General features: G+C 39.1%; 1 protein-coding gene across 4 annotated transcripts in view; it reads right to left on the reverse strand.

Moving 5' to 3' along the window:
* The window catches only part of LMBR1 (limb development membrane protein 1), an 81,655-nt gene that overhangs the window by 1,343 nt on the left and 55,905 nt on the right, over positions 1-24,407 (reverse strand). For 2 of the 4 annotated variants that reach the window (XM_086614364.1, XM_086614367.1), the window contains 11 exons: positions 21,272-21,398; positions 20,772-20,840; positions 18,619-18,683; positions 17,391-17,463; positions 11,565-11,645; positions 10,464-10,540; positions 10,150-10,227; positions 9,210-9,283; positions 8,883-8,973; positions 7,323-7,389; positions 2,746-2,907 (listed from right to left, as the gene is read on the reverse strand). In XM_086614364.1, the coding sequence (XP_086470490.1) occupies positions 2,746-2,907; positions 7,323-7,389; positions 8,883-8,973; positions 9,210-9,283; positions 10,150-10,227; positions 10,464-10,540; positions 11,565-11,645; positions 17,391-17,463; positions 18,619-18,683; positions 20,772-20,840; positions 21,272-21,398 (964 nt within the window). The remainder of the gene's footprint in view (positions 1-2,745; positions 2,908-7,322; positions 7,390-8,882; positions 8,974-9,209; positions 9,284-10,149; positions 10,228-10,463; positions 10,541-11,564; positions 11,646-17,390; positions 17,464-18,618; positions 18,684-20,771; positions 20,841-21,271; positions 21,399-24,407) is intronic. The other 2 variants (XM_086614365.1, XM_086614366.1) reach the window with 2 other exon arrangements.

The following is a 24,407-nucleotide window of genomic DNA, read 5'->3' on the forward strand; positions in this document are numbered from 1 at the left end:
CTGTACTCTGTCTACTTACAAAGACCAAAATAATTACCTGAAGTATGTATTTTAAACTATCATATCTTTCTGAAAAGCATCCATTGCTGATCTTAAGATGATTAGTGATGACCACATCACCTCTCTAAACTGTTTATGTGTCTAATATTTTCAGGCCTACGTTATTACTAGTTTATCTATCTCCGTTTCCTACTGTTTGTTCTTATTGCATGGTTCTCCACTACAAGTGCTAACTGAAGTCTTCCGTCCTGCCCAGGCAAGTAGTTCATAGAATCATAGAATGGTTAGGGCTGGAAGGGACCTTCAAAGGTCATCTAGTCCAACCCCCCTGCAACAAACAGGGATATCTCCAACTAGATCAGGTTGCTCAGGGCCTCGTCCAACCCGGCCTTGAATGTCTCCAGGGATGGAGCATCCACCACCTCTCTGGGCAACCTGTTCCAGTGTTCTACCACTCTCATGGTAAAAAATTTTTTCCCAATATCCAACCTGAATCTACCTCCCTCTATTTTAAAACCATTACCCCTTGTCCTATCACAACAGGCCCTCCTGAACAGCCTCTCCCCATCTTTCTTGTAGGCTCCCTTGAGGTACTGGAAGACCGCTATAAGGTCACCCCGGAGCCTCCTCTTCTCCAGGCTGAACAGCCCCAACTCTTTCAGCCTGTCCTCATAGGAAAGGTGCTCCAGCCCTCTTATCATCTTCGTGGCCCTCCTCTGGACCCTCTCCAGCTGGTCCATGTCCTTCTTGTGTTGGGGGCTCCAGAACTGGACGCAGTACTTCAGGTGAGGTCTCACGAGGGCAGAGTAGAGGGGGAGAATCACCTCTCTCGACCTGCTGGCCATGCTCCTCTTGATGCAGCCCAGGACGCGGTTGGCCTTCTGGGCCGCAAGAGCACATTGCCGGCTCATATTGAGCTTCTCGTCCACCAGTACTCCCAAGTCCTTCTCCTCAGGGCTGCTCTCGATCCATTCTCCGCCCAGCCTGTATTTGTGCCTGGGATTGCCATGACCCAGATGTAGGACCTTGCACTTGGCCTGGTTGAACTTCATGAGGCTGGCACGGGCCCACCTCTCCAGCCTGTCGAGGTCCCTCTGGATGGCATCCCTCCCTTCCAGCGTGTCGACGGCACCACACAGCTTGGTGTCATCGGCGAACTTGCTGAGGGTGCACTCCATGCCACTGTCCACGTCACCGACAAAGATGTTGAAGAGGGCCGGGCCCAACACGGACCCCTGAGGGACACCACTCGTGACCGGTCTCCACTTGGACATCGAGCTGTTGACCACTACTCTCTGAGTGCGGCCATTGAGCCAATTCCTTATCCACCGAGTGGTCCATCCATCAAACCCATGCCTCTCTAGTTTAGAGAGAAGAATGTCGTGCGGGACAGTGTCAAAAGCTTTGCACAAGTCCAGGTGGATGATATCCATTGGTCGACCCTTGTCCACCGATGCTGTCACCCCATCATAAAAGGCCACCAAGTTGGTCAGGCACGATCTGCCTTTGGTGAAGCCATGCTGGCTGTCACCCACCACCTCCTTGCTCTCCATGTGCCTTAGCATGGTTCCCAGGAGAATCTGCTCCATGACCTTGCCAGGCACAGAGGTGAGGCTGACCGGCCTGTAGTTGCCTGGGTCCTCCTTGTTCCCTTTTTTAAAGATGGGGGTTATGTTCCCTCTCTTCCAGTCATCGGGGACCTCGCCAGACCGCCACGAGTAGTTAAACTACTCTTTTGTGGGGGAGAGTGGGGAAAGATGGTAAATTTAATCATATTTTATTCACAAGAGGCATGATGTCAGTCCTTCCTTGCTTGCTAGAGTTTCTCTCTGAAGTCTCCTATCAAGTCAATTTAGTGTAGTGTTTCAATCCTACACTATCAGTCATTTTATATTTCCCTATTTAGTAGGTCTGATTTTTACTTGCCACCAGTAGAGGTGTGCTCTGGGAAGCACTTGGATTTTGTTTACCCAGGGTCACAGCTCTGGAGAGCAGTAATGGGTGAAAAGGAACGTAAGTATCTTTTAGACAGTACAAACTGAATGTGCAGTTATAAGCGAACACTGAAGTTTCACCATTAGTCCTCTCAATTTAAGCAAACACTACTCTAGGGTTCTAAAGAAGCAGGCATTCATTAATTAATAAAGATAAGATGTAGTAACGACACAATTACTAAATATGTACATTTTACCCTCTTAGTATCAAATATGTTTTAAGCCCTTCTACTATGGCCAAGAAATATGAATGCACAATTTGATCAAAATTTAGATGATATCAAGTTATTAAGATTCTGTACATTCTGCACAAAGATTTTCTGAACGTGTAGTGCTCAAAAAAAAAAAAAAAAGCATCACAACAAAGCAGCTAAGACTTCCACTAAACTATTTTTAGGGAATTAGTAAGTTGCTTTAAACAAGAAATAAAAAAGCCAACTCACACACAAGTTGAAGTTTTATTTTGGAATAATTGCTCAATACTGCAGATCACTGCAGTTAGATACATCACATAGACATATCATTAAGATCAACGTTGTACCTCAGCTCTCGACTCTTCAAAAAAATAACACAAGTTCTGCAGTTTCACCTTAACTTATATAAACTTCTGCAGTTTCACCTTAACTTACAGAAACCACAAAAAAAAAGTTTTCTGTGACTTGTAACACAACTCTAACAGTAGCACATGAAGGTATCAATGCTGGAGAAAGGAAACGTTCAACTACAAGCCAAAGTCTCAGTGCCGTATTACCTAATGCCTTCAGGAGCTCTTCTCGCACAGCAGAAGTGAACTTTCTGACCAGACATAATGTTGTCATGATAGCAAAGAGCAAGTTGTAAGATAATACAATATAGAAGTTTCCCAGCCAGTTAAACCTTCCGAAGTCTCCAAGCAGATCAAATCTGGTGATTCCTGTTAAAATTGCATTTAAGATTTACATCAAAATCTTGATTACATTTTTTTAAAGAAACATAAAAATTTCATTCTATTAATTTCTACATATGGAAGTGAAATTCTTTCGAACAACACACTGTAAGACGCATGGTTAAACACACAAGACAGTGTTCTCAAGCTCATTTTCCCCTTCACTGACCACTATAAAAACGTAAGACACACTTATCAATCAAAATGTTTCTGAAGTTTCCTAGTCAAATGCTTGAATAACATGAGATGAAGTAAATTGTTTATTCTAGAAAATAATCCTGCTTTTATAATTTCAATAAGTATAACTAGGAAAAAAAAACACCACAGTATTAGCATGAAAACTGCTTGAAATCTTAGTTTATATGAAATCCTTATCTATTCCAGAAAAGGATGAAATGTCCCATGAGCTTTCTCATTAAAACATACAGGAAGCAAAACGCCTTCCCATGACAGCCACAACATCTTCCAGTAAACACTAAGCCTTTGTAAGTGTTTTTTTTCAGAGCCACAGCTTTTGACACCAAAGCTTAAAGACATCCTTCCAACTGCAGTTTTTCTGCTAGATCTGCCCACCACTACAGCCACAGAGCATCTGCAGAGAAGGAAAAGAGTTTGGCTGAAAGACAGCGCTGACAGGTCTTCACCGTGGACCTCTTAACGCTGCCACTCGGCTTTGTGCTGATCAAAGGCGAGTTAATCACTAAAGCCAAGCGAGCAATATTTTTCCAAAACATGGAAATGTCTACAAGCTATAGGGTCCATCCCAGCAGGCAGAAGAGGAAGAACCATACGTTGTTCCTTCACCAGGTCTACATCAAGGACTGCACTGAATAAAGGGCTGAATATTGAGATACCCAAATAACAGTTGTCTAGGATTGATGAGCCATTATATTCCCAGAAAAGCTTTTGGCACAGATGATGTCACAGCGACGTGCACTCTCACAGTTGAGACCAACCGTGCGAAGGAAGGAAGCGTACCTCGCCCCATAACTAAAATGGTTGCAGAAAACCAGACAATCAGAAAATAACCCTGGCTCTGAATTTCGTGGAAGTGAGTTTTCTATCATTTTAAAAGGGGTTGGGGGCTTTTAAGAACTTTGACTTCAACGGTGATAATAAATGAAGAGAGACAGAGCAGAAGTAAAGGTCAGTTACTTTCGAGGGTAAGCCTGGCACTTAGGAATCTCATCGTACCTTCACACCCAAGGCTTACAGCCAGCTATCGCCATGTTAAAAGGTACACATGCTTCTTGCACCCAGCATCAGTCAATTTAATAAAAAAATAGGGGAATCAAATTTAGTATTTAAGAAAAACATGCCAAAAATGAAGAAAATTAAAAGAAGAATTTTCAAAGGATAAAGCAAAAAAAAAATTTAAAATTACTGAAGCTGATCAAAATATCAAGAGAAGCAGGGAGAAGTATGAAAAAAGCACAGAAGGTCTTAGCACAAGAAGAAGAAACTGGCTGACTGAATCAACCAGTAAACAGATGAGGGATAATACACGGTTTCTTTCACACGTGAAGCCAAACAGACAGTGTCCTTAAGAATAGTTTCAAAGAAGCAGAGTGTTTTAGTCAGATTGCAGAGCTACAGGAAAATCCAGAGAGTTTCCAGGGCTCTAAAGGAAAAGAAACAAAACAGGTAGAGCACTGGGTAAAGAGTTCTTTGGAAAAGCAAAAATACTCCTTGACACAAAGGGGTTCAGAAGAATAGGTAGCAATGGAGCAGGCATTATGAGGACAAACAAAAACAAAGCCTGACATTTCTGTTAGAGAAGGTGGCAAAATAATATTGTCCACAAGGCACATTCATTTCCCTCTTACAAATAAAAAAAGGCTCTGCTCATCAGAAAAAAAAAATAAAAAAAAAAAAACCACAAACCAAAAAACCCCACAAAACCAAACTCTGACACAGTATCATTTCATAAGTTTGTAGGAAAAAACGGTTAAAAAGCTTTTGCTGACTTTCTTACAGAATTATGTACTCAGCCCACAAAAAAAATTCCCAAGACTGCAATTTGAAAGACTGCTCAGTAACAGAACAGAAAGCTGCATCTCCAGTGGACACAAATACATATCCAATAAAGTTGGTGACAATTTACCCAATCAAATACAAAAGAACTGTTCAGGTTAAAAAAAAAACAAACACACAAACAAATACCTACTATGTTTTGAGAGTGAACATACAAATAAGTTTTCAATCACTATTTACTTGACCATAATAATCAAGAGACAAATTCTAGGAATACTTTTGTATATTAGAAAATTCAATTTTGTTTGCAATTCCTTGTTCCTATATACCTGGCTATTAAGTGCTCTCTTCCTAATTTGTTTCACAGTGGTTAGCAATATGGTGCTGCTGGGAATTTTCAAAAAGGACTACTAAAAGGCTGAAAAGTTATGGAAAAGAAGACAACTTATTTTAGTAAAATAACTTATTTTGGTAAAAACTTTCCTGGAGTTCCAAAAGAACGGCAGATGAGAGACATCCACCACTTACATATTTAATGAGAATGCTATGAAGCACATTTAAAAATTCTCATATTTCCATTTTTAAAACTTGAAAAGGGTCAGTACAAGTATTAGGTAACTTATGCTTCTTTACCTTTCCCATAACGATCAAGTCTCGTCTCTTCCATAGAGTCTAGAAACTCGCTTTTTTAATAAAGTGAAAAGACTGTGAATCTGCTTAACATATTTATTTCTTTTCATCTATTCAGTGCCACAGGGCAGTGGCATGTAGTGCAACACATGTTGATATTTTTGCAAAGCACCACATGACTCACTGTACTCCAATACACTCCATTAATCCTGTTTGGACAGCTGTGACTGTGCATTTGTTAGCTGTGTGTTAATTGTTCCATCTTTTTCCTTCTTTTATTTATCTCTATGGCAAACTATTCAGGAATTTCATTTGTTAGTCTTTTTTTTTTTTTTAAGTGAGTTTTACCATTAATCTGTTTCCTATGAGACAACAATACACCCAGCATGTATACTTACTTCCACAGAATCCGTTTATTATCAACTGTTAATCTCATAGATCATTAACGATTTCATTATTTTTTTAAAACAAATGATGAATGCAGTATCTTAGTGGACACAATACTAATGTTAAAATTCCATTCTAAAACACTGATTTTTCAATGTGACATCTTGCTCTAAGTGCTAGAACTGTTTTACTCCTTAGATCATTATCATACTGGCTATATTTTAAAAATGCACTACTTAAAATATTTGAATTGTTATTTTGCATGTTTGTGAAGTTTTACTATAGATTTTTACAACATGAGCTCTAGAACGTGTATTTTAAGATTCAACTCTCCAAAACGCATTACAGGGTTTTTTTGTTTGCTATGGAAGTGATACAGAAAATCTAATAAAACTCATCATCTGTGGAGATACACAGCATGAAAACATACAATATAGTTTACTGGAAAATATTAACTACTCTTGATTTGACAGTATTCTGGTTGAAAAGTAAACCAGCCATAGAATTATTGGTTATGCACTACTGGTCTCTGGGCCTGAGCTTGAACTCCTAAACTTGTACTTAAGACTCATACAGCCCAAAGTGAAGATTTTGGTTTTTTCTGTTTAATGTTCCCAATAAAATTCACATTAGCTGCAAGTATTCTGCACTACTTAAACATGGAATAGCCTTGCAATCTATCTTCAAGAGTTCAAGTTGAAGATTACCTAATTAAACAAAGTGAAGACACAAACCACCTTGTCTTTCCAACAGGTTAAAATAGTTTATCCACTTCAAGTGCTACTGCCAGTTCTTAATAAAATCAGAACTTCTTCAGTTCTACTATGCTGGATTCCAATTGTTTATATTTGAAAACTGAAGTAACAAAGAATGCAAGTAGATTATTTTAGGGAAAATGAAAGTAGCCTGATATCATTGCTGATTAAAAAAACTTAATAAATTAAGAGTCATTAATTGTTTTTTAAAAAGCCACTTACACTCAATGTTATCTCAAATTTTGTACCTGAAATCCCCAAATGATTTTCACAAAAATTAAGCACTTAAGAATGTTCACCATGAACATGAAACTATTTTATACTGCCCTGAACAAGCAGTCTCTGTCTATTCTTCTCACCATGTCCTATTTTAAGAAGTTCAATATCTGACCTACCTTTTTAAAATAATTTATTCTCTAGAAAATGCTTAGCATCTTTTTTTTTTACAATGTATGTTCTGCAGTTCATGTATGTAGAATGTAAGTTCAACAGCTCACGTTGCTGTAGAAAAGGCAGCTGCACATACATACTACTTCTACTGAAAGTGATGGCAAATTAAATACATACTACGAAAGGTAGAGCTACAGGCTGCTCTTTTTTCTTTAAACTCAATTAAACATCCTTTATGACAGTGTTTTATACTTCCATTTCACTTACCCAGTGTCCTTGACATCACTGGCAAAGCAGAGCTCAGCACCAAGATTGAGACACAGTTTCCAATTATCTGTTTGAAAATGACAAACAGCATTTAAATTACGAATGAGATTGTTATGAAGAAAAAAAAAAAAAAGAAAAGCAATGGTTGAGATGAAAAAGAATTCCTGAAAGTTATGTTCTTCAAACTGAACCTAAAGCAGTTTACAGTAACATATTGTTAGTCTTGCTTACTTGTGTCACACTTCTCCATATGGTGTTACACAAGATGAAGACAACCCAAGAGAAGAATTTTAAAAACCAAAAACCACCACCACAAATATGTAATCACTTGCTTTTAATCAAAATGTTACGTATGCTTAGATTCAAAATAATTCAAAACTACCATGTTGCAAAGCGTCAACTGTTTACTTAATTCCTGCAAACTTTTTATAAAAGAACCATTCCATGGGCTCAGAATAGAGGACTGATACAAAGCTTAAGCTGATGTATGTAACTGCTTGCAGGATTAGCATTATTTAAAAAATTACAACAAAGAGCTTCCTTTCAATTGAATGCCTGTTGACTACTTTACATAGTACAAAAAAATTCACAACTGTTAGATTTTACTCTAGTTTTTGTGAAGCCTTTATAAAAAGTAATTGAAATTTTCTCTCACAAGGGATCACTTTCTTCAGCTCTAATTCTATCAGAATTCAAAAGAAAAAAATGAGAAACTTCTTAAAAGTAGGTAGGTATTTGTGCATTCAACTATTTATTTCTACGCTATTCCTGGTGTACTGTAAACAAACAACAGAAAATGTTAAGAACATTCCAACTCCCTACTACCCAGCTACTATCACCATTCTATGTATTTACCTACTTTCTCACTTCCAAGGGTTTATGGTAAAAATGTGTGTACTCATTACTTCAAAAAAAGCAAACAAAACAAACAAACAGTGAAACACATCGGAAAAAATAATTAAATTCAACATCTGTTCCTTGGTTACTGATCACCTCCCCTTGTCAGCTGTGGGAATATTTTGCCAAAAACCTAAGCATGTTCCTCCGCTCTAGGTAACAGCATTTGTTATTCTGAAGCCAGTGCTAAATTGTAGGAAGTCAAATTAGCCTCAGACTGCAAAACGTTGCTGAATAGACCTCCTCAGTCTTAGTTTAATTATTCAAATTTGAATTACTTTGTCCTATCACTTCTAGCAACCAAGTTCTTCAGATTTCAAACAAGGTCCCTGAAGTACAGTTAGCACAATCAAAGTTACTCATTAGCAATACGTTTCCTTTGAAAAAAGTTCTTTCACTAGCTTTTCTATAGCTAGTTAACAAGGTCTGCTATTCCCGGCTTTCTACAAGTGAATGGATGCCATCCAAACTAAACAGAGCACATCCTTTTTCCCACTCATTCAGCGTTTTGAAAATCTTCGAGTTTGTGTTTACGCAGCTTACAAACAAATACTGATCACTGCAAATGAGCCATTCAGGGCAATTACTAACTGAAAGAGTCAGTTTGTCTTGGGTGGCAAGGAAGAGAGGAGGGGGCCATCCCCATCACAGACTTCACCTTACCTTTGTCATAGTTGTGTCATCCTTCCTGGGAGTGAAATTTTCAAAAAAACGGAGACTGTAGAAGCCGACGACAGAGGATACCATAAGATAGCTGTGAGAATCAAGGAAAAAGAAACCTCCAAGGAATGCAAGTTTCACTCAAGTTCTCAGCAGTCTCCTAAAAGTCTTAAGAACCAAAGAAAAAAAAAAAGACACAAAAACACTTCGAGTGCTTGAGAAGGACTGACCTCTTTCTTCTTTCCAGGCAAGTGTCTTAGTAAATTACCAGTGTCCCAGAAAACTAGACAGAATACTTGTTAACAGACAGAATTCTAAAAGAAAGGATACAAAATCAAAATGATTTCAAGTGCTGCTCCCACAAAACCAAAGGTGGATAGGGAGGCATTTCCTATTCCAGGCCCCTACAAGGAGAAAAATATTTTGCATAATTTAGTAAGATACATGCAACTGTTCATATAACTTTTACCAGGATCAAAACCCCTAACATCTTACATGAAATACAGCCTTTTCTCAACGCAGTATTTAAGGCGCATCCTGATGTTCCAACCTGCACATCTCCCATCCTACACAATCGCGCCAGCTAACTTGAGTGAAACGTTATTGTGATTGACCTTTTACGCACACTGCATCTACCCACCATGCTGCATTTTATAAATACTCCACGACTTTGGAAAATGAAGTAAGAGGTCTCAAAAGGCAACACTTCTAGCTGTTCACAAGACCAGAGGCAGTGTCCATCACCACTGAACATCTCTTAGAGTGCTGCAAGCTCATATACAGCTACACGCTGAAGAAAGTAACACCAAGTTAATAAAACCTTCCTCATGACTAAAGACACTACTGCTCAATCTGCTGTTCTGTACTTTCTCGAAGTATTTTTATGGTGAAGGAGGAAAAAATGTTTTGTAAGGGGAACACAGACACAAGACAGGCTTTTCTTATTGGTGTTGAACAGTTTCTTGAATTCAAGATTTCTAGACTTTTCATGAACATTTCATAAAAGTAGGAGACGAGTAAAATCCAAACTCCAGCTTACTGATTTACTTTACTGAATCACTGTATCTTCATAAAGGTTCTGGACTAGTTTTATTAAGAACTCGCAATAACATGACATGTAATAAATGTTTATGTGTGCACAAGACTGAAACCTAGAAGGTTGAGGCTCATTAGTTTCAATGTTATTAAAGCAGAAGTTCTCACTTGCACTTTTGTAAGGACTCCAAAGCATTACTAAAGTTATAACAATCGTAAGAGAAGTTTACTTTACCCCTGATCCCTTTGGCATTGCCGTCTCATCAACCAACAGGTAGAGAATGTTGAGAGCAACTAAGAGGACTGAGATAGACTGTAAAGAAGTAGAAACAGTCTTGTTATTTCAAAGTATTCCACGTTTTAAAAATGTATGCATTTAGCCTCATCAGATTTCATAATGTTAAGTTCTTTTAAAATGGTCAAGAAAATAATATCAAGTTTGTTCCTTAAAGACACATCACTCAAAAATTTCAAAACTATCTCCCCAAATGACTGAAGAATTCTTCTAACTTTTTTTGGGGAAAAAGAAAAAAGAGCAAAAATTATTACCGTCTCAGTCAATAGCAATATCATAACAGCTGGATAGACTAAATTCCTTTCCCAAGCAGAAGCTTTTTTCCGCCGTTCTGTTCAGAAGAGAAAAACAGAAGCTTAATACTGTAGATCACCTTAGAATGCAACAAGTAAAAATCATTCAGCTATCTATAAGCTCATGATAACTACAGGTAACAATAGTAATCTTATCTTGAACCATCACCAACCAGTTCATAAAAACATCCACCCTGAAGAGCTGTACAAAGCAGTGTCAAAAACATGAAGCCTCTTTAGAGAAAGGCTGGGGAGACATACAGAAGTAGATTTTTCTCTCTTATTTACAGGCATGTTTCACCATAACGTTTTTTTCCCCTAGCATAAAGCAGTCCTGCAAAGTTTAAAACATACTGAATTTTAAATTATGCTGTTTACATGTATATTTTAGTAAGACCTAAAGAGACAGAATGGAAATTCAAATATTTAGAGAGTATTTTCCTCTCATAACTTAAGGCAAGAAAGACAAGACTAACTCAATGGACATCACTAGTTTGTCTAAAACAACCCAACAACTTTTTCTTACCACAGTCTTAGTTTTGCACTTAACACACCAATAAACACAAAATCCTGCAAGCCTTTGAATAAGTAAGGAGATTCCTGTTGTGCACCTGCCATTATCAGAAGTATCACTTTTCAGTTTTAAGAGACACAAACCTGCTAAGAATTATTTCACTGTTCTTAAACAGTTTGACTTTTATAGAAATAATTCAAAACCAGAGGAAAGTAATGTCTTAGATTATCCCAAATCATATCATTGTATATGAAAAGATCATGTTGTTGAGTCCAATGCAAGAAAGTCAAGAGTGTTACAATTTCTCTAAAATTATCCTAAAAATGAGATCCAAATCAGACTCCCTACTTAAGTTTGTTTGTTAGAGGGGTGCAATAATTCTGTGTGATGTATTTACAGAAACTATGACAACTTGAAAGGACTGCAAATGCACAAAATCGGTTAAGAACAAACTGGAATCAACCAGTTTAGCTACAAGCTAAACACAGCATCCTAAGGTCATTTATTAAACTGCAATCCACATGTAACAGTAGAAAAAACTTTATTACCTAGATTTGTTTTCTTGCTTTTCACTTTTTCAAGCTCCCGTTCCAACTCTACTGTCTGGTACTCCACCGTTGAAGACAGACCTTTTAAAACAGAAGACAGTATTTTCTTTTGGATGAGTATTGTCAGACACACTGTGACATTTCAGATTTAGGAAGCATCACAGTAGCACATGTGGCTTTAAACTGCAGGTGTTTCTTTGAGACTCTTCAACTGCTTTTTAAAAAACCCAGTTGTTGATGTATCTTCTGCTCGTATCGTTTGCCTGATTTGGTCAGCCTCTCTGTGCTGCAGAGCTCCCTCTGACAACCACAAGCAGATCTTCCTCACAACCACCATAAGATCATATTCATTTTCCTTTTTACAGCTTACAGCACATGCATGTCACTGTTGTGCAACTCCTCAGACTCTCTCCTCTACACCAGCTGAAAATTGACAAGTATAATATTAATTCTTCTCTCCCTTGCTAGTTTTCTGCCTAAAAGTTGCTCGACAACTCTTCCTCCAATCCTTACATGGGTTCTAGGGAACCCAGTCCATTTCCCCCCCCGATCCTTTTCTCTTCAACCTCCAATGCTCTTCCAACCACCTGTCGTTTCCAGTGCAAGCACACTGGGGCTTCTCTCCCTGATTCCAGTTCCTCTACAAGCACTGCACAGTGTTCAAGCAATCATACAGCTTTGAAACGCTGACTAGAGATCTGCTATTTCAGTTCTGATCTCATTATTTCTACTTTAGTTTTCACTCTTTCCAATCACAAACTGGAAATATATGTAAGTCAGAAACACTTTCCACTCTCATCCTTGTCCCACTTGCATCCCTTTATTTCTGAATAATTTCACCTGAAAATAAGTTAAGAGGTCTCATATTTTCCCTGTCTATTCCAGGACAATCTCACTCTGTGGCAGTGACAGTTCAAGGTCTTCATAAAGCCTCAGTCCTCTGTTATCCTCTTCCTTGATGCACACTGACACCCTTCACCTGTTGGCCACTCCCTACCCTGAGCCTCACCCTCTAACAGGACCCTGTTCCAGATACTTGTTTTTAAACACATTCTAATAAATGTGTTTAAATAATAGTCTTGTCCAAGCTTTTCTCTCATATCTTGAACATTTGCCTACAAAAACTGAACAGCACTTAGGCTGCTGGCTCACTAACACTACTTCATAGTCCAGTCTCATTATATCCTTATTTTCTGTTGTCTGCTCATCCATCCAGAAATCTCAGTACAAGACGAGAAGGTAAATTTCTCATCCTATCCAGCCTTTGTATTCTTCATATTCCAGCACAGTGAGATCCTACGAGAAAAATCAAGATATACAAGAGTATTTCTTGGACTTTTTTTAAACTTTTGCTCTTTTTATTTCAGAGTATTAACACTGATTTGTTCAACGCAGTCAAATTATCTATGAGGCATCCAAATGTTTCAAAACTTAATTTTTATATGTTTAATTGCATGCTTCTTTCGCACACATTTTTGCATATAACATAACATCTGTGCAATGCCTAAACGTTTATCTTTGATATCAATGACAATGTGTATGTGGTAATATTTACAGGGCTTCAAATATATAAATATCTCAAATGCCAGGACTAACCAGTAAGACCTACAAATCCTCATTTGTAACAACTTCTACTCACCTTAAGTACCTGCTATATGAATGTCAGTTTAATTTCTCAGTGTTTTTTAAATAATATTAGGTTTTTTTAGAAAAAGTAGAGTTATTTTTAAAAAATCTAATTATCATAAAAATAAGCTTTTGTGCTGATGCATTCCCTCTGAAAAAAGTCTAAAACCTTTGTTTTATGGAGTGACTGATTACTATGAGTTGAGAAAAAGGATAGCTATAGAGGTCAGTGGAAAAAGTCTCAAGAACTTTAATGGAAGCAGCTGAAAAACTAAGAAAACTCAAATTAGCATCTGACATTTTCTTCTTCTCCATTGATTTAGAGGCCTCTGAGGAAAAGCTTTAATCAAGATATACGTTGTTTCCTCCCCCAATATAAAAATCCAGAGCTCAAAACACTGATGTTCATGGTAGTCTTTCCAACAAAGTCATCATGATCACATTAGATCCCTAAGAGACACTTCAGTAGAAATTCTGAATCATATTTAAGTGCTGTTGTAGTTCCTCCTTAAAAATAGTACCAAACAACAGGTTGCTATACAAAAGGATATTTTACAAGGGGGGAAGGCAAAGTTTCAGATCAGTCAAAAGAGTATTTGAAAAGGATGCAGCGGAATTCTTAAAAGCCCTATAACATCAGCTTTATTTCAAACACGCACAAAGTTCAATGTCAGCGCTGTCTAGCCAATAAATCAAATTGGTAGACGAGACTTGTTTGGACTAGCAATGAAAAGTTAGAAGGGATTCTCCAAGAAAGCCACAAAGCAGCTCATTTAAGGTCAATTTAACGGTATTATTCTGTTTTTCTTCCAGCCCCGACATAAGATTTCAGTACCTCAAAGGAAATTGTAAGAGTATCTATTTGCATTCCCCCTAGGTGATTGGCAGTTCAACACCAATTAGTTCAAAATTACACTGTTACTAGCGTGCAATAAAAACAACACCTTTCATCTTTCTTACATAGGTAAGGATACCTTCAGAGCCAATAACTTTGATCAAGTAAGTATTTTTGATCCTACCCCACCCATCTCTTTGGATTCAGGAAAACTAATAGCTGAAGGCAACTTTTTTCTTTTAATATAAAAAAGTCTCAGCTTTATTCTTCGACTGTAGGAGTGATGTGGGTACTGAAATATAATACACTGGAAACAAACATTTTTCCCAAAGCCCAGTATCTCTTCAATAGACAAAAATACTAGGGTAGATAACAAGATCAAACTTTCCCCTCCCTCCTCCTCCGATTTTCAGTTATACACTGTCGACATCTGAGAAGGAAGAAAATTAGTTTCCGCAAAGAAGATACGCAGTTTCGCAGTCAGATGTATTTCAAATATGGAAAGCTTTACAGAATACTCTATCAATTGCATCACTGCCACAATCATTACATCTATACAAATCGAGGAGGGCACCAGCCCACACAGCTGAACTTTTTTCCTCCTCTGAAAACAGGGGCTTTACCCAGCCTGTTCAGTGGAACAGTGATTCACGTTACTCCCTTCCTATGTCCAGGCATTGTCTGAGGAAACATTAATTAGGACAGGGCAAAGCAGTGCTAGGAGTGTGATGGAGATTATTCTACAGAAAGCAGGGGGGGGAATCAGCACTGACAATCACCACGTACCACTTAAGCCTGTGCTCTGGTCCTCTTCAGTTTTAATAAAAATTCAGCTTTCTGGTTATACATATAAATGGAATACATGTTTTAGAAGACTCTACTGCAAAAGCGTCCAGCAGGGTTACTTAAGCACATGTATTTCCACGACCACAACTGTGAAAGAGTTGCAACAGCCGTGGCATGGGAAGTGTGGAGCCTCCCATATCTGCTCCGATACAGCAACAAAAATACTTAAATAATCTGCGTGTTAAATCTGAGATGATGGCCTCTAACGTCACATCACAGCACTACATTTACCGATCTAATTAGCACCGCACCTCCATTTGTACACATCTTTTAAAAACACAGTCAACACGATAAGCATGAGTCTTCATAGTTCTGGCAAAAATGGTATCTGGTTTTCTGGCATAACTTGTATGTATTAGAAAGACCTCTGGCAGAGAAGATGGTTTCCTTGCCACGTAAATGACTTTAGCACTTAAAATTACTTAAATAATTACTCACAAAAACCTTCCAAAGTACTTTCTTGTGAAAATAACATATTTCCCCCTACCTACATGCTATACACAAGTTTAGCTTTTATGTACTTTTCATCTTAAATCCATTCATTTTCTCTGTACAGCAAATGATGGGTTTTCAAGCATTCTTTCACATGGTGGTGTCAACACCATTCCCTCTGCATGCGAAACAGAAGAATTCAGTTCCCTCTCCTGCCAAAGGGCATTTAAGGCCCACGCCTTTCACCTCGCAAGAGTAGGCTGGTGAGAGCTCCACGGAACATGGGTGGGTTGCAGTCCCAACTTACGTTGAATACTAATGCTGAAAGAGAACCCAGTCTCTTCCCTAGTGGTTAGAGAAGCCACCTGCACATGTCCTAAATCCACACCCAATTAGTAGGTGCCTACAAACAGACTAGGTCCACCTCACAAGTGACATTACTGAACTGCAATATGAACTGTTGCATAGACAACATCACACAGAACCACAGCAGACAATCATCACGCAAATAGTCACATTCTCCGCCCGGACAGTGGAAGCCACTCTGCGCTACTTCTAATAGATACTTGAATAACTATTGTGTCGTTTTGCCGTATCACTGTTCTTGTACATAAGCACAATCACCATGACAACACAAAACATTCAGTAACAAATATTTTACAGTTGCTAGCGAACATCAAACACACAGAACAATTACAATTACCCCATCACAGCTTCAAAGATGTTCACTGCATGCACCTTTCTGCATGTCTGTATGTGAATCCATACACATACGCGTGTCAGTATAAAACCCTAAGCTTCCAACACAGCAGAGGTGAACATTACTTTCAAACTGACACCACGGCTGATTTTACCAAAGTCACTGCTCCTCCACAAATTATAAAGGCTGGAATAAAGACCACCACCATGATCTGTTGTTATCAAAGGTGCTTTTCCCTAACCAAGCAACTTCAAAAGGAGACTTACTGAGACTTGAAAGAAGAAAAGATTAAGATATATGACAGAAGACTGAAGAGTAAGGAGAGAAAGGAAGGAAATTAAGAAAATTAAGGCTGAAATAAGTCATAAGACAATACAACAACGGATATGTCATGACATGAATATTCTTTGGTTTTCCAATCTGAAGGAATTGCATACCTTGTGGATGGATGGCTTATCCATGCAGTTAAAAGTAATTCAGAATATAATTTGTACAATATGATTTCCACGTTTATAGAATCCATGCATTTTCCGTAATCAGTGTCTGCCACCCTGCAATACTCTTTCTCTTAGAAGCGAAAGCTTCATATTGTTTTTGAAATACTTCAAACCAGAAACACCTTACCAAGAAGTGCAAAACTGTAATGCTAAATACAAGAAGTCTAGAACATTTTGTATAATTATTCAACATAATTAATAATTAATAAAGTTATTGCAATTATTAAATTATAGCTCCTAGAATATAAAGCACTGCTCTGATGTTTAATGAATTATTACCTAAGGAACAGAACACTGGAACAGGCTGCCCAGAAAGGTTGTAGAGTCTCCTTCTCTGGAGATATTCAAAACCCGCCTGGACGCGTTCTTGTGTGATCTGATCTAGGTGGTCCTGCTCAGGTAGGGGGATTGGACTAGGTGATCCTTTGAGGTCCCTTCCAATCCCTAACATTCTGTGATTCTAAATAATAATGAACTGAAACAGAAGAAAATCCTCCAAATACAAACCCAAATCTCATAATGCAAGAAGTTGAGCCTCCTGCTAATATAAGTTCATTGTTCTTCGGACAAGGCTAAAGTACAGTTATTTACCGAACTATTTTGCAGTAAGGGTGGTGGGTCTGGTCAGCTACTCAATTTGCTTTCTCAGTCTCAGAATATTCATGTCAGAGCTGATGAACGTGTTAAAAATGAAGCAAACCACATACACACGAGCCAACCTTGAAAACACAGTGAGCAATGAAATGTAAGCCTGTCATACTTGTTACACACTAAAATGCTGAAATTTCCTATTTTGAGAAAAGAGGCTGCGTAATAGCGAGATCAATACTCACAGCCAGAACCACACTACTAAAAACACTGTATCTGAAGCAGTATCAGAACAAGCATACCATTAAGCCTCCTCTGAATTGCTTCTTCCTCTAAAGTGATGATATACATCTGCTCATCCAGGTCTTCAAGGATCTGTATTTGGGAACAGAAACATGAATGACTGAGTATCGCTCACTTGTTTTTCTGACTGCACTAATCTACTCCGGTCTGTTTGCTTCTAGGCATCGATATTTTAAATACATAGTGTATAACTTTACAATACAGATACAAATAACTCCACAAAGGATTATTCCATTCTGTTACAGATCTACTACTTTACTGTAAGCAAACTTTCTGTTCAGTTTTCATTTCAGGTTAAAGCTTTTATGTTCAGTTTCAATCTAAAGAGACTTAGGGCACAGAGGAAGGGACAGTATATCTGACATATATTAAAATCATGCAAACCATTCCTAGTGAAAAAAAAATAAAAATCTATCAAGTTTCACACTCAATTTGATTAAAAAAAAATAACCACAGATTTTGAGAAAGTATATTAAAAAGTGACTTTTCATATAAGCCAATATTTCAAGCAAATATAAATTGCTATTAGAAGCTAAACCCACATAAATTAAGTCTGTCTACCATACTTTCAGGTGCTTTGAGCTTAAAGCTTACAGATAACAAGATACCAAATATTGTCTTCATATTTTCAGACTTGAACTGACTAATGAAAAGGAATGCAAGACCTAAGTGCACCCAAATTTTAGTAAATACAAACTAAGAAATATGACAGCAAAGTCACTAGAGCACTTGCACAGGGTACAAGCTTCTCCCTTCCCTCACAGCACTCAGTACGAGAACACTAGAGTATCTTTGTATAAGAAGCTCTTACAGACGCTGACTACTGACATTTCACCCACATCAGTGTACCCCCAGGTACCCTGCTTGTCACCCAGCCTTAGTTTTGGTCTTGTATACTTTGCTCCTGAACTCAGAGCAAGCCCACATATTTCAGGCACTTGCAGAACAGATATAACAAGCGATACTGGCAATAAATATTAATACTAGTAGCAGTTATATTAATAAGAAAATCAGAGGAAGTCTATACTTTAAAAAAAACTTATTCTGTGGAAGAAAACGGGCTTTTGTGGTATATGAAAAATTTTTAACAAGTACATAAATACTGACTATACAAACTCTGAAGAACTGAAGAGAGAATTAGGCAGAAGTGCAAGTATTCTAGAAGAAAGTACCTTAATGCCATTCTACCTTCTAACAGCACACGAGGACAGATTGTGTAACACTTACTGTTGGCTTCACCAGCAACTGACCCGTTACTGTAAACATCCGTGAAAGTCCCACTGGCGTGCACACTGCAGAGGAAGACAGATTGTGCAAAACAGTGACTTGAAAGTCAGACCAATTTTTATTTGGATGTTCAATGTGCTATTCCACATACAACCAGCATGGTTTTGAAGAGAACTGCGAGAGCTTCAAACTCCCAGTATGAACTTTAGAAACACTGCTATTGTATGAATTTTGAACAAGACAAGCATCTCCCCCCTCCAAGAGCATAACTGAACTTGTTGTCAACACAGAACACCATATAATCAGATATCTTAAACTTGCTCAAGTAATTATTTATTCAAAGCATGTGGCACCAGAGGCTATGTCGACACCAGTGAATTCAGCAGTGCCAGGATACATTCCTGGGCATGACGGCTAGACTGTCTATACCAGTAAATTGCCAGAACCATCCCTGGCACGATTTGCCCTGGGCCAGTTAGCACTTTTCCAAACAATTCCCAGGCGCAGTTCTGGAGTTCATGCAGTCCAGGAACCACTATCATGAGGCAATACGTACACAGCCACCTTCTGCAAACTGCAATATCACCAATGGAACGACACCAGTTGGCCACAGCACTGCAGAACACCTCAAGCACATTTAATCTATCAGCACAGGTGTAGCTGTAAAGTCAAGAGATCATGAAGCTGCTTTGCTCTGAAAGTTACACTGCAACTCCAGTTGACAGTAGCCTCAACTACCAGATTTTAAGCTATTTTTTTATGAAATAATGATTGGCGCTTTTTGATCATAGCCTGTGATGGTTTCCAGGTATGGTGCATGTATGTTTGTTGGGAGAAAGGCTCAAACCATGATAGCAGAAAACCAGTAAAAATGAACAGTTTAGGGAGAACAGCCTTCAATTGCTGAAGTGTGTAGAAGATGGAAGGAATTCGTATCAGCATGGATGAGGATACATATTTATAGTTTCAATTATAATATAACAGTGCTGTCAAAAAAAAAAGGAGAAGCACACAATTATTAATTATTATTAATATAATACAATTAATTATTTGGTGAACAATTAATTATTTTGGTGAACTGGTTTACAACAGTCCCAGAACACATGCTGTGTTTTCAGCTCTGCTGAAACAAACTGCAAGACAGATGTAGGAAGTTTGTAAGCCAGCTTCCCCATTAAAACACTCAGCATTTAATTTTATTTTTTTTTTTACTTCCCTCTCTCCCTCCATTAAAATGGACTTCAGAATCTCCACATACAGAGAACCTAAGGAGACTCACCAAGATCTCTGTGATTAACACCTTTCAAAGACAGATTTGATTAGTTTTAAGGACACTTCAAACTATCATTCCCCACCCTTTCTCCAGAGTGACAGCCCTGTAAATGTTAGCTGTAAATCCATAAAGCCTGGACAACAGGTGAAACCATGATAATCTAGAGAGATGTTCTGTCTCCCTTTCAGCAACTTTCTAGAAGTTATTTAGGGGGAGAGCGGCAGGGGCATCAAAATTATAAGTGGGATTTGGAGCCTTCCATCATCTTTCTTATTTCCCTAAACGTGAATGATTGATCTCTGGCTAGGACCAGTGGACGTAAGGATGGGGTTTTTTTACTGCATTTGTTTTATATGCAATTGTATAACTGACCTCTAGACTAGCCAGATAGCAGTTTTGTGATTATGAAAGCTAATTGCACTGTGTTCCAGCTTCTGTCTATACTGGAACATTTTCAATTAAAAAGGGAAGGAGGATAGTTTACTGAATATAGGACAAACTACGTGTCCAAAATAACTTTCTCTCCATGCTACTGACCTCCTGAAGACAATCTATTTAAAAATTGTGCTTTTCTTTGCAGAACACAGTCCCTATTTTTAAAATACGTGGTTTAAAAAGTTAAAAATTTAAATTTTAGGTGAGATGTGAAGTTCCTCAAAACCTGAAAGTGTAACGTAGCATTTGTTCACAAACTTCAGAACTCAAACTTAACAAATTTACATCTAAATTTAAACCTAAGAATGAAAAAAAACAAACAGCAACAAAAAAAAAAAACCACAACTTTCACAATCTTAATTTTCACAATTAAAAAGTTTCCTTTCATCTTCAAAGAAAATAAACAACATCATTCATCTTTTGGAATAATCAGGAAACTACTTACACAGAAGTAACAAGCATCCCATCAGTGATATACAGGAATATAAATATGGGAGGTAGAATTCCCAGAGGTCTGTGAAGAAAACATTGAGCACGGCCTTAGCTTATTACAAATAGGCTACTTACGTCACATACACAACTGAATTAACTCTTTTCTTAAGCGTTCAGGATTGAACAATTTTATTTTCAAGTATAAACTAAAAATCACTCAGTTAATCCAGCAGGCAACTAAATCCCCAAGTACTTCAGCTTGAAAAACATCTTCAGCTTTTACTTCCATCCCACTTAAGTCAGTTGTTTTTAACATACGTCGTGCCCACGTGAGCATGGAACTTTGCAACGTGCTAAAACCAGATTTAATAGAAAAATGGTATTGACTAAATTAAGACAGCTTCTTCAACCTGGGCAATACTCACATAGCATTTACTAGAAACACATTTAATTGAAAACATGCGTTTCCATAATTAAAATGAAACTAGTGTGGTGTTTTTTTAAATTTCGTACCATACAAAGACTCCATACTGGCAGCATCATTGTCTATGAGTGCTGAAGCCACCCATACGATTCCAAGGATAAGCAGTGCAAGTAGAATAAGCATTACAAGGGTCTCCAAAATGCGTGCTCTGATGCCCTGTGGGCAGAAGAGGGGAGAGGGAAGAAAGAACAGAGCCAAGAACTTTGAATCAGGTATTTTCAAGCATCAGAAAAATACAAATAAATCGCAGTTCCTTCTTCATAAACATATACTCACATTTTATCACGCAGACAAAAGCATGTAACACATGTAAAAGGCAGTGTATAAAAAAGGAAGTGCTTACGGCTTTATAGCGCCTAGATTGCGTTTTTCCCCTTAAAACCACAGAAAAATGTTTTAAATTGCATATGCCTTACAGTTCTCATTAATCTCATTATTCCATAAAGTATTCTTTATACCACATGATTTTGCTCGAGCATTTTTAAAAGATGGATTACTTTTCTAATACTTTCAGCAAAGAAAGTGGATTAGCAAATTTTTATCTATGATTCCAATCAAGGGAATGGAAAGCCAATTATGGCAAATAGCCAAATGGCCCAGCAAGCATTAAACCCTGCGCAGGTACAATGCACCAATTTAGTTAAAATACATTCTTCAGCTGCAATGGTTTCTGCACCATTCCTCACAGTCTTCAGAGCCCTCAAGTGCACGGTGGGAGAACTGCTCACTCTTATTCTGCCCACACGCTGCTGCTGCTGCAGCCCCATCCATTACCTCCTGTCTTTGCATGCTCCGTGCTGAACGGAACACGTACGTCTCATTTACACCACACGCAAATCACAGGTTTACAAGGTCATATCATAGCACTTGCTCTTGAGTCTAAAAATGTAACAGCACTCTACTAGTTGAGTGTTAGATTTGCACAGGTAAATATACCAAAAACCACACAAAATCTTTTTTTTTTTTTTTTCCCTCTGGTGTTTTTAACTCTAAATTTTACTAATTTCAAGCAATAGAGCTATCAGGAAACTTTCTTCAGGCATCCTTGCCATTAAGGGACCATCAGATCGCTGTTCACATAACAATTCTACTTTTATTTTTCTTCATTTGCCTGTATACATCTCCATAAGCAAACCCAATCTCTTGCTTCTCATGCACGTTCACACCATCTGAGGCATATTCCACTGAAAAGTCTACTTTATAGTTAAAGCAGACAGTTTGCTTTACTTTATCTACTTTTATCACTTCTTACCTCACTGCTTAACACAGGAGGTTAATCATAGAATCATAAAATGGTTAGGGCTGGAAGGGACCTTCAAAGGCCATCTAGTCCAACCCCCCTGCAACAAACAGGGATATCTCCAACTAGATCAGGTTGCTCAGGGCCTCATCCAACCTGGCCTTGAATGTCTCCAGGGATGGAGCATCCACCACCTCTCTGGGCAACCTGTTCCAGTGTTCTACAACTCTCATGGTAAAAAATTTTTTCCTAATATCCAACCTGAATCTACCTCCCTCTATTTTAAAACCATTATCCCTTGTCCTATCACAACTGGCCCTCCTGAACAGCCTCTCCCCATCCTTCCTGTAGGCCCCCTTGAGGTACTGGAAGACCGCTATAAGGTCACCCCGGAGCCTCCTCTTCTCCAGGCTGAACAGACCCAACTCTTTCAGCCTGTCCTCTTGGGAAAGGTGCTCCAGCCCTCTTATCATCTTCGTGGCCCTCCTCTGGACCCTCTCCAACTGGTCCGTGTCCTTCTTATGTTGGGGACTCCAGAACTGGACGCAATACTCCAGGTGAGGTCTCACGAGGGCAGAGTAGAGGGGGAGAATCACCTCCCTCGACCTGCTGGCCACGCTCCTCTTGATGCAGCCCAGGACGCAGTTGGCCTTCTGGGCCGCAAGAGCACATTGCCGGCTCATATTGAGCTTCTCGTCCACCAGTACTCCCAAGTCCTTCTCCTCAGGGCTGCTCTCGATCCATTCTCCGCCCAGTCTGTATTTGTGCCTGGGATTGCCATGACCCAGATGTAGGACCTTGCACTTGGCCTGGTTAAACTTCATGAGGTTGGTACGGGCCCACCTCTCCAGCCTGTCGAGGTCCCTCTGGATGGCATCCCTCCCTTCCAGCATGTCGACGGCACCACACAGCTTGGTGTCATCGGCGAACTTGCTGAGGGTGCACTCCATGCCACTGTCCACGTCACCGACAAAGATGTTGAAGAGGGCTGGGCCCAACACAGACCCCTGGCGGAAGCCACTCATGACCGGTCTCCACTTGGACATCGAGCCGTTGACCACTACTCTCTGAGTGCAGCCATTGAGCCAATTCCTTATCCACCGAGTGGTCCATCCATCAAACCCATGCCTCTCTAGTTTAGAGAGAAGAATGTCGTGCGGGACAGTGTCAAAAGCTTTGCACAAGTCCAGGTAGATGACATCTTTTGGTCGACCCTTGTCCACCGATGCTGTCACCCCATCATAAAAGGCCACCAAGTTGGTCAGGCACGATCTGCCTTTGGTGAAGCCATGTTGGCTGTCACCCACCACCTCCTTGCTCTCCATGTGCCTTAGCATGGTTCCCAGGAGAATCTGCTCCATGACCTTGCCAGGCACAGAGGTGAGGCTGACCGGCCTGTAGTTGCCCGGGTCCTCCTTGTTCCCCTTTTTAAAAATGGGGGTTATGTTCCCTCTCTTCCAGTCATCGGGGACCTCGCCAGACCACCACGACTTCTCAAATACAATGGCCAGTGGCTTGGCAACTTCATCCGCCAGTTCCTTCAGGACCCGCGGATGGATCTCATCAGGTCCCATGGACTTGTGCACCTTCAAGTTCTTCAGATGTTCCCGAACCTGCTCTTCAAGTACAGTGGGCGGTGGTTCATCCTCACAGTCCCTGCTAGTTCTTTCCACAGCTTGGGTGGTAAGACAAGAGGCTTTATCAGTGAAGACTGAGGCAAAAAATTCATTGAGTACCTCAGCCTTCTCTATGTCCCGGGTAACCAGAGCACCAGTATCCTTCCGGAGGGGGCCTACATTCTCCTTGGACTTCCTTTTGTCCCCTACATACCTATAGAAGCTTTTCTTATTGCTTTTTATATCCCTTGCCAAATTCAATTCCTTCAGGGCTTTAGCCTTCCTCACCTGATCCCTGGTCACTCGTAC

This window comes from Tauraco erythrolophus, chromosome 7 (assembly GCF_009769465.1).
Source record: "Tauraco erythrolophus isolate bTauEry1 chromosome 7, bTauEry1.pri, whole genome shotgun sequence".
In the NCBI taxonomy this organism is placed as follows: Eukaryota; Metazoa; Chordata; class Aves; order Musophagiformes; family Musophagidae; genus Tauraco; species Tauraco erythrolophus.